At 42.9% G+C, this 11107-nt stretch overlaps 1 protein-coding gene and 1 long non-coding RNA gene across 2 annotated transcripts; one reads left to right on the forward strand and one right to left on the reverse strand.

Annotated features, from left to right (window-relative positions):
• Positions 1–35: 35 nt before the first annotated feature.
• tgfb3 (transforming growth factor, beta 3) lies at positions 36–10393 on the reverse strand. The gene is made up of 7 exons (XM_049741461.2): positions 9681–10393; positions 5360–5523; positions 3704–3833; positions 3464–3571; positions 2466–2622; positions 1613–1766; positions 36–1252 (listed from the first exon to the last, which is right to left on the reverse strand). The coding sequence occupies exons 1-7, from the start codon at positions 10024–10026 to the stop codon at positions 1094–1096; spliced, it is 1218 nt and encodes a 405-aa protein (XP_049597418.1). The 5' UTR covers positions 10027–10393; the 3' UTR covers positions 36–1093.
• On the forward strand, positions 8537–9899 carry LOC137840939 (uncharacterized). The gene is made up of 2 exons (XR_011088116.1): positions 8537–9285; positions 9566–9899. It is a non-coding gene; the product is annotated as an uncharacterized lncRNA (long non-coding RNA).
• Positions 10394–11107: the final 714 nt, after the last annotated feature.

Genomic DNA, 11107 nt, shown 5'->3' on the forward strand with positions numbered 1-11107 from the left:
CTGGATAATTAGTCAACAATAAAAACAACACCACATTCCTAATACTAAACAGCTCAACCCAACTGTCATTTTAATCATCAAAGAAAAAAGGGTGTTTCCAATAGTAAGCACAACATAATTTACAGTTAGGGATCGTTCACTTAGTGACATCAATGTCATCATTAGGGAGCGGCATATTAATAAGTCGTTAGGAATTTGATTGATTGTTTGCCTCGAAGCAAACGCTGTTGATTCAATCATGACTTCAGAAAAAATATGATGCAAGTTATTGTTGACATCCATGCAGACCTCCACCATACAACACTGATATTAAAGATTGAATTCAGAGCATACAGGCAAAGATTCTGCCATTCCAATACTAATAATTGATGAATTGGTCACGTCACCCCCCACCCCTCCCCCCTGCAGTCGATTAAGTATGACTGGCTCTCGTATAAAAGAAAGGCTTCACTTCCATTTGAAATAATCCCTAGAATCACCATCCCGTTGCAATGCAGAGGTAATAACATCACCGTTGAAATACGACTTTAACTAGATTGGTTTCCAGCATTTTTAACATTTTTTCCTAAAATCATTTTTTATTTAACGGCATTTAATCCTAAATACACAGTGTAGCACAGCATCGCTTTCCAGCTCGGACATCCAAACGTGTCCTATGTGTCCTGTCATGCTGAGTTCAGTCTCTCTTCTCTGGCAGTTTTTTTTTTTTTTTTTTTTTTCCATCCTCTCTTGTCCTTAAGAATGCAGTGGTCATTCCAAGACAATTTTTGTTCCATTCCTCTTTAGATAAAAACAGGATGAGAATACGCTGAGGTACGAGCCGTTCAAAAATGCTGGAATATGAAGTAAAAACATAAGAAAGTTGGTTTAAAAAAAAAAAAAAAAAAGGTGATGGTCATCAAGAGGTCTGTTGGGTTTGAGAGTGCACCCACATCAGTCAAACTGGGCCAGATGCTACCAATGTCTGCAGGCCTTTCAATAGTGAAATGGAGCTAGGACTAGACTGAAGTAGTGGGGCAACGGAGGCTCCCCAAATCCCTCTGGACCGCTCCTGAGTAGTGCAGGAAGGTGTCTCTGAGGTCCCTGACGCCTCTTAGCTGCACTTGCACGACTTGACCACCATGTTGGAAAGCTGCTCCACTTTAGGTGAGCGGCCCACGTAGTAGAGGATGGTGAGGGGCTCCAGGTCCTGGGGTACACAGCAGGGTGAGGCCGACGCCTCCGGGTTCAGGGTGTTGTAGAGGCTCAGCAGCTTTAAGTGGAGAGAACAGGCCAGAGATAAGAATACAACTGAACCCACCTTTTAAATCATATCAATACTATTGTATGCAAATAGGCAATATAATAGAACACATCTGTGCCATGTACATTTTCTGGATTAGTTTGGATAATAATGTGACATCATACAAGATCACCAGAGATGCTGATCAATGCAAAATTTAAATAGAAATTACATAATGACAAAAAAATATTAATCCACACACTGTTGAGAATTTGTTTAATGTCACATATATTTATGTTGTAAATCGTCATCAGAAAGACTTGTGAGATTCTTTTAAAACCTGAAATGGCCCCTGATAAATCCTCCAGCTTGTGCCGTTTTATGACTCACCGTGCTATGTGTGGTGTCAGCGCTGCGTAAGTAAGGACAAGGACCAGAGCAGAAATTGGCGTAGTAACCCTCAGGCTGATGAATCCACCTCCAGCCCAAGTCCTGGCGGAAATTAATATAAAGTGGTCGCACACAGCAGTTCTCCTCGTAATTGCTGCACACAAGGAGGGAAGAGGAGATTAGCGCTCTTAACAACACGGTCATGGAGCACAACTATTTCCTCCCTGTGGCCTTGCTGCCACAGATGAGAGAAGTTCCCAAATTCCACTCTTAGGTGTGCCCTTATTTTCCCTTCCCAGTGAGCCCAGGTGTCTGTCAGCCCGAAAGAGGATATGGCAGGCGAGGAGATGCTTGGCATGTGAGAGTGGCGAGCATTTTCTAGTAGCTGCAGGGACAGATCCCGACTTGTATCATGTCATCACGTCTCGCTGATTAACACGCGAGGTCTTCCTTCCTGCCTGCCATCCCGCATGTTGGCTCGCAGCTCGTAGAATTTGATCGCGATAACACACATGCCGCTTATCATATACAGGAGACAGCGACGTGAATAATGGCTTAAAACGATGTCATCGTGTGTTTTGTGCTCTAGTGCATGCTTCGACTTAATCGTTGTTGCATCGTGTCTGCCATTTTGGGGGAAGAACAAACGTAATTTTGACCAGAATGTGTGAATCGTTCATACTTGGGGTGTGACATTTATATTCTGTACTTCTCTGTAACATACGGAGTTCCCACACGGAACACATTAGCTAACGACAAAGCCCGGTGACCCCTAGTTTAAGACCCACTGCTCTAAAGGTTCAAATCTCCCAATTTGGCCCTCAAATATCAAAAGTGGGCAAACGTGGCTTACTTGAAGCAGTAATTGGTGTCAAGTGCCCTCTTGCGCCTGCGGGACGAGGAGTGCGCATCCAGCCTATGTGGGGGCAGCATCATGAGGATGAGATGGGGGTACAGCTGCTCCCTTTGTTTCTTAGTGCGGCTCAGGTCGTCAAAATCTGGCTCCGTACCTGCGGGGGGAAGTGAGGTGGTCACACAAAAAGAAAAAAAAGGTACGCCAGCTACAACTAACGATATTCATAATCAACCGTTGGCTTTTACGGGCAGGTTATGTCCAGACCGGGCTTTACTTTTCATCCCTCTTCAATAGCAGTCGCTCTCCGACTTCCTTCTTCCCACTGTCTGCTCGTCCGCTCTCGGCCTGATGGCTAAAGCAGCACATATCTCAAGAGAGATGCTGCTGGTGGATATGTTGGCCCCGCTTTAATTAGGGCCAAACGTCTGAGCGCCATGGCAGCACATTCCTTGTGGCCAAGCCCGTTCCGGAGCGTTCCCAGGACCCGGGGCCCGGGGGCCCCTCGTACTAAGTGAGATACCAGATCGATGTCATTCCCATGCTCTCGGCTTGCCTTCTTTGGCGGAGCGGGAGACGTTATCTTCATCAAAGACACTGTAATGATGAGTATTCAATCATTCATTCGTCGATGAGGGAATGTCAGAGGAGTGAAACAAGATTTGATTTTCATTTATGGTTTTCAATCCACTGCCCTCTTTAAAGGCAACATATGGATCCAATTTATAATTTGTGACAACAACCGAGGCTCACCACAGAGGCCCTTTTTGTTCCAGTCGCACGAAAACTACCAAGCAATGGTCACATTTCGTATAATAACAAATCATCGTACTCGTCACTAGCGCAGTGTAGGTCAACAAACAATGGATGTTTCGACAAATCAAGCCATCTGCTTTGTTATCTTGATCTTAAAGCAAATATAAACCGAGTGTATTTTCTTTGTCAATTGTAGAAAATCTCCCTGGGTGGCGAGTTTGATTTTTTTGGGGGGTATTTACCTTTAAACTTGACCTCGAGCACCTCGTTGGCGTTCTCAATAATGTCCCCGTTGGGTTTGAAGGTGTGACATGGACAGTGCACGCTGATCTCCAGGCCAAGATTAGTTTCTGAGGGGCAAGGAGCAAAACACAAGTTGCCACATAACACCAATATAAACTGATTTATGATTTACTGTCATGTTTACAACACAGTTAAATATATCCTGTTGCATGAGAGAATTGGTGTGCCCCGAAACTCACGTCTGTACATGAGCCACTCCCTCACTGTCTCCGTAACATCAAAAGAGACCCATTCGCGCATCCCCTTGGTCAGAACGTTCTTGCCCCCGATGTAACGCTGCTTGGCTTTGGGGTCGTCTTTCTGGAGGATCTGCAAGACAGGATGAAAATGTGACCCAGCTGCATAAAGGCAAAATTCACTCACAGAAAGCAGAAGTGTCTGTCTGAGCCAGACTGTTCAGGATCCCTTGGGCCAAATGTCTACTCTTCATGGAAAAAGTGACTGGCTACGTTGATATCCCTATTTTGCAAGTTAATGCCTGCGTGTTACCCTCTTGCCAATGTGAACCTGGTAGCTATCTCCAAATTGACAAATGAAGGATTTGGTTTTGCCACCTGCAAAGGCCTCAATCCAAAATTTGTTTTTGCAATCCGAACACATCAAGAGGTCGAGCAGCATCCTGTAACGGATTGTGTTTCACCTTAGAGGTTATTAGCATGAGGCACTAGGCATAACTAGGCTCCTGAACAATGTCAGAATCTAATCTCGCTTCCTGTGGGAACAACGGTCCTGCCAGTATCGGGCTTCTGCCAACCAGCTCTGGCGTGAAGAGTGCGTGGGCGAACGAGTGACAAGCTCTATTTACTCCCCCGGTGGGTGACCCTGTCACTATCTCCTCGCGGGCCCCTGGAAACAATCTGCCGCTCTGACAGTCTGCATTCAGAGCTGGCCAGCGGCTGCCTTAGAGGCGGGATGCAGTCTCCCCACTTGTCTCCCCGGCAGGAAATGTAGGAACCCGATCATTATTCCAAGTCTCTCATGGGAGATTAATGAGGAAAATCTTTGATGCTTGACAAATATGCCTCCTTTTGTACAATGCACCCTTGTTTATCATGAGCGGGATACGTTCCCACCCAGATAATTCAAAAGTGAGACGATATAAAAAAAAAAAATCAAGTTCAAACCCTAAATTTAAAAAAATATATATCAGCATATATGTAAATTTAAGACTGCCAAATCAAAAGTTCACACTGTATATCTTCAATGCTGAAAATAATGACCGTATTTTCTGGACTATAAGGCGCACCTAAAAACCTAAAATTTTCTCAAAATTGTGTCATGAAATCAATCATAAGTGGCCCGCTGTAGACTATTTAATCATGAATCAAAAAGACTATGGATCATTATTTTGTGATTCTAAAGTAATTTGTTGCGTCTGAAGTTGAAATAAAAAAGATAAAATGGAGAATGATTTGATTTGGATTAAAAATCTGACATGATGCATTAATGGTGTGCCTTATAGTCCGGTGCGCCTTATATAAGGACAAAGTTTTAAACTGGGCCATTCATTGAAGGTGCGCCTTATAGTCCGGTGCGCCTTATAGTCCGGAAAATACGGTAGTCCTCAGTCAATCAAACAATGACAGATTGCAATATTCAATTGAAAGAAAAAAAAAAGCAAGATTAGTAATTTCATCCTGCCAAAAGATGGACGTGCAGGCTCTCAAATGTGCTCTAATTTGGTCTACAAGCACATGGAATAAAGATCAGTACTCGAGATGAGAAGACTCTGGGGGGAGTTGGACGACTTAATATAAATGTTTTCACCGTCCCCTCGCCAGCTCGTACTGTTGGCTCTCGTGGCAGAGGGAGAGAGAGAGAGCAAGTTGACACACCTGGTAGAGCTCGATCCGCTGCTCGTTTTTCTTGGCGCTGGCGTTGGGGATCCGCAGGGCCCGAAACTCGGCCCGGAACAAGTTGGTGGAGTTCTTCTCCATTGTAGAGACGTTGAAGCGGAACACCTTCGAGGTGATTCCCTTTGGGCAGTAGGGTAGGTCATCTGCAGGTAAAATGGAAAAGCATGACTCAACGGTAGCTTTTTATGTGGGACTCCCAAGGATAAATGTTGCTCTTGGCAGAATTCAGTGAAACATAAATTCCCTTCTTACCTCATTGGCTATATTATTATTAAAAGCTATTTTCCACAGATATTCTTACAGGGATGAACATGTTTATTTTGTGATGATTTATATCATTTTTTCAGAGACTTTCTCAGATGTAGCTTTGCAGCATGGCTTCCTTCCAGAAAGTGCCGTGCATCGTGTGGGTTGTCCACTTCCACCACTCAGGTATTGATCCCTTTTTTTTTCTTTTCTGTCTTGTGCGAATGTACTTTATAACATATTTTTGATGCTGATCTAAAAAATGTCATCTTTTTTCTCTAGTCCATCAAGATTTTTTTAAATATTTTAGTTTTTTAAATTTAAATTTTAATCTCCACCACAAGTCTTACTACTTTCACCAATCTAGTTTTCCTCACTAATTATATATTTTAGGTCCATAGAATGAAATGAAAACCGGATGAACATGCCCCCCATCAACTTTGGAGCCCAATAGGTGCTCAGACAGTAATTCAAATATTCCTAAAAAGCATTCAGGGATATGAGGTGCTAGATGCAGAAACAGGACAACAACCCGAGTCGACTATAACTAGCTCGACACAACGCTGACGCGTGCACATTTGATAAAGTAGCACGGCGACATTTAGCAGGATATAAATGGCCGCATTGTGCTTGCACCTGAAGAGCTTCCTGTTGCACCCAAGGCTCACCCTTCTTTTCATTATATTAACGTATAGTTTATTATTTTAACGAGCCAGGCGCATGCAGTGTGGAGCTAAACAAGCACATAGCAAACATTTTACGAGCCAAGTGGAAACAGTCATTTACTGCCAAGCTCTGGCTAATTTATTACCCTCAGCTTCAACTCTATTAGAGGCTTTAGCGTAGCGAGGCTATCACACCCTCAGCTGATTCCCACCTCGAGCTGTTTTCATACAATGGAAACTCATAAAAGCAGCTGTGTATCTTATGTCATCATGCAAACATCTCCAATTACTTCATTTGACCCATAATCCTACTTCAGCGCCCTCCCAGCCATTATCTGATATTTCCACAAACGTTATCCTATTTATAGTTGACCTTTTCTGCATTCATCCCAGGCCGTATATCTGCCCAGTGTTTCCACGCAATCTACGAGGAGGAAACCTCAGTAGCTGCTCACCCCTCCCCACCTCAGTTGTCCCGCTCGAACCCCCACTGGAGCCGGAAAGCCCCCCTTTTTTTTTTGAAAAGCAGATTTGAAATTCTAATCAAGTCTTTGGTTTCCTTTTAGATGACCTCATTTTTCCCATTGCAACAGTTTTAGGTGGATTTCACATTATGGCTTATTTTTGCCAAAGGTCTGAAAGGTAATTTGTTCCATGTTGGCAAACGGAGGGGATAGCTTACATAATTAAAATGGAGCATATTTACTAATTTTATGACCCAATATTTGAATGAGTCACATGCTGACACAATCTTTTGAAGCAAACTATGTGAAGTAACTATCACACATCAACTATTTTAACAGTGGACCCTCCAAGATTGAAGGGCCAAGTAAATTCAATGAAAGCAGATGCTTCAGGTTGAACTCAAACGCTCAACAACCGTTTGAATTATTTATGTGTTTTACTTAATGAGCGATGAAGGCTGTCTTAGGGTCAAACTTGTGCTGATCCTTGCTTCCGTCTGACATCAGATAAAGCAAAAGGAATGAAGGAAAGAACTTGGGAATCTCCTCTCTTTTCCCCTGTCGCCTGGAGGATTGTCTGTGATGTCATTCTCTCCAGAGCTTTGCAAGGGTAAACAAAGGAAAGAGGAAGCACGAGGCTGCAGGTGCGCGCCAGCTGCTGAAGTGCCTTGACCTCATAAAAGACAGTGCAGATGTGATTATCCACTCTGTTACACAACCTCCAGTTGTAAAAAATCAGATGCACTCGCAATAAGGCGCTGTGAAAAGATCCAAATAAACCACTTTTGCTGACCCAACACACCCAGGTCAAAGTTTTTAAAAAATACTTGAACGGCAAAACGGTGTGGAAGCCAACCTGGATGCATCTGCATATTACTTTTAAAGCTTTTACTTATAAATAGCAAATATTTGACATCGGTAGTCGTGTCTAGAGGAAAAAGCTGCCTGAAGAATGAGAGAAAAGGTTCTGTTTAACTTTTTAAAAGGGCGTGAAGAACTTGACTATATTCCCACATAGTCCCACCTTCCAAAAGAGAGCGAATGTAAAAGTCATTATATCCAGCGGGAATGAAAACGAACTGAATTATCAAGATGACAGACGTTATGTTCTAACGTGCCCAAACATGTCCGGCTTTCTTGAAAATTATATCATGGAAAAAAGGAGAAAATTGCAATTTAATGTCCGTTGGCGCAGTTTGGGCTTTTATGTCGCTGGTCATGTCTTGTATTATCACGTCCAGAAGCGGCCATCAGCGGTCCGGCTTCTTATAGACCTCATGTGTTTGTTTTGGGAGCTGCGCTTGTACCTCTGACCAGTGTAGAAACCTCTGAGCTACACGTTTGGAATGTCAGGATGACTTGGTGGGACCCGAATTGGATTTAAGACTCAAATGGTTGGTGGGTTCTACTCAACGTCACAGCCCAGCGTAAACACTTATTCATCTGCACTGAATTGGTCGAAAGCACCCTTCACCTTTAAATTAAAAAAAAAAAAAAAAATCCATCTGGGGGTTGACTTTTGTTCCCTACTGTCGGGAACAATAAATGGAGCACGTTTTACACAGGAAATACCAGTGTGGATGGGAATTGGATAAAAACACCGGGATAGCTTCAGCCGCTAAATGCTACAAGATGAATGGGTTAACAGGAGTGAGAAAGTTATAAAGGAGGATGAAAAATATTAGGAAACTGGCAGTCTGAAAATGGAAATGAGGTATTGGAGTTGGCATAGGATAGTCAAAGCTAACTGCCTGAGAACCCCCCCGTCACCCCCCCCCCCTTTTTTTTTTAGGAATGTGTCAGAATTAGGCTGGAGTTCCCATGGCTTTGGTGTGAGGTATGTATGAGGAATGGCGCTCATTCCAATTAGACTGTTTACTTTGGTCTCCCCTTTGCACGCGCGTAAAATCTGCGCTCAAACAAATGACAGCATTTGAAAAGATGGACTTGAGTCCACAATTATTCATTTGCTGGCCGCATTTTTATTTGCTGAATGAATACCTTCTGGCTTGAAATGACAAATGACTGGAGAGTGTTATTGAGGTAGCTGAGATTTTTATGTGCATTAATTTATTGCAGGTCTTAGTGATAGGCTTCATGCACGTGCCATATTTTTTTGATACGGGAATAAACATTTACCCTTAGGTAGGTAACCCTACAAGGGGACATTGGTACCCTGCCTCTTGCCTGAATAATACAGAAAATTTATGGCTGGCTGGATTAAGGGCTATCCTCAATTTGTGAGTAGCTCCAAACATCCTAAATCTTTTGCCACGTTTCCTAGAAATACTACATCCATTCAGTCATCCATTTTTTTTTTTTTTTTATAGTGCTTGTCTTGATTTGTGTCGCAGCTCAATTGGAGCTTATCCCAGGTGACTTTGGATGTAAGGCATGGTTGACCCTTTATTGGTCACCTGTTGGTTGGAGGACACATACACGATAGACGGGTGTTTCTCAGTCATTATTGACCCAAGGCATTCCACCTAAATGGGCTGGAGAGGAGATTGGAACACAAGACTTTGCAAATGTGAGTCAAATATGCTAACTACTAGACCAGTGATTGCCAAACCGTTTGTTTTCGCAAATTAGCCCATTTTACTAACTTTACCCAAAAATGACATTTCTACCCCAAAATGTGTTTTTGAACAACAAAACGCTCTTTTGCAAAATGGCAATTAACTTTATCAACTTTTGTGACCATTTATTTCTATTCAAATATGTAAATGGATCAGAAAAGATTGGGAATGTGCATTTATTCAACTCATTCAATTTAATTCATGAACTTAATTGTGTTTAATCCTATTTAGAATGGTTTGGTACAGTGGATGAGAAATTTATCACGTGACTTGGAGTTTGCTCACTTTGCTGACGTCTTGGAGAGGCAATGATGGATGGTTGGCAACGCATTGAAAGTAAACTTACTGTTTTCTGGCGGTCCATTGATCATGTTGAACTTGTAAATCTCTTTCGCGTAGTACTCGGTCTCCGTGTTATCCTGCCCACAGCTCTGCTGCCGGTCTCTTCCCAGCTCCTCAATGAGTTCCCTGGTGCTGTTGTAGAGGGCCAGCACCTGGAACGGTACCTGGCTCGGACCCGTCGTCTGGGGCGGACTGGTCAATCGGAGTTTACTGAGGATCTGTCCCCGTACCGCTTCCACTCTCTTCTTCTTGATATGGTCAATGTCCACGGTGGTGCAAGTGGAGAGCGACAGCACCATTGTCACGCAACAGGAGAGCAGGAGCAACAGAAGCGCTTTGGCCAGATTCATAGTTCACACTCTGCTCACAGCCGCCCAGGTAAAAGATCGAAACAACCGCGCTGAGTGCAAATTCCCTTCCTCTTTTCATTCACGTTGTGAGTGAGTTCGGTTCCTGGAGAAGTTCCATGATCTTGAGCGCTATGACATCTTAGCAAAGTGCGCCTTTGCGCGTGTGCAAATCCTTGCCATGGTGCAAAAGAATCTCAAGCCTTCATTAAATCTAGTGGTCCAACTCTTCATTCCCCTTAGGACATCGCACACTGTGCACCGCGGGTGACTCTCTCCATTGCACGGCGCTCTATCCTTCCACTTGGGTGAGTAGGCAATGCTGCATGCAGACTTATTCTTCCACTCAGTGCACCGACTGCTGCGCTCTACAAGCTTTATACTCTCCGAGTGTGACGTCTCTGAGGGAGGGGCGGCTTGTAGACCCAGCTGGGACCATACAGGTCCGTCTCGGTCCCTAATTCAAAACTGTCATTTTAAATCAAACAATTTGAGATTGATTTAATCCAGTGGTCACCAATTTGGTGCCTGTGGGCACTAATGTAGCATATTTTAAAAGTGTCATTATAGTAGATATTTCTAGTAATGTGATTATTATTGTTATTTATACAGCTGTTTTGCCTATGTCAAATGTTTCATATCTGTTTCCTATTGTACTAAATCATTATTTGTTTTTGAGAAATCATTAACACGTTCAAAGTCCTCACATAAGTGGTTGTTATTATTAATAACATACTGTTGAGTTAAAAGTAGGAACTTACTTAGTACTTAGGAAATTTGTATGAAACTGGAAGCCCTTCATATGACTCGGTACCCAAGAACTGAGCACTGCTATTGCCGATGGCAATGGCATGGAATAATTTACCAGATTTTTAATCCACCTCTGTGTGCATCGTACCACCCCCCCCATTTTGCAACTAAAGAAATAATATTACACATAAAAGCAGAAGAAAAAAAAATTGTGAAAAAAATAAAGCACATTTGTCAAGTGGTTTTGGTATGACACTCCAATTAAATGCTGGTAAAAGCTTGTGCATACTCAAAAGACTTACAACAGCGACATCTAGTGTAAAAGAGTAGATAT

The sequence above is a fragment of the Syngnathus scovelli genome, chromosome 14 (genome assembly GCF_024217435.2).
Source record: "Syngnathus scovelli strain Florida chromosome 14, RoL_Ssco_1.2, whole genome shotgun sequence".
Taxonomy (NCBI): Eukaryota; Metazoa; Chordata; class Actinopteri; order Syngnathiformes; family Syngnathidae; genus Syngnathus; species Syngnathus scovelli.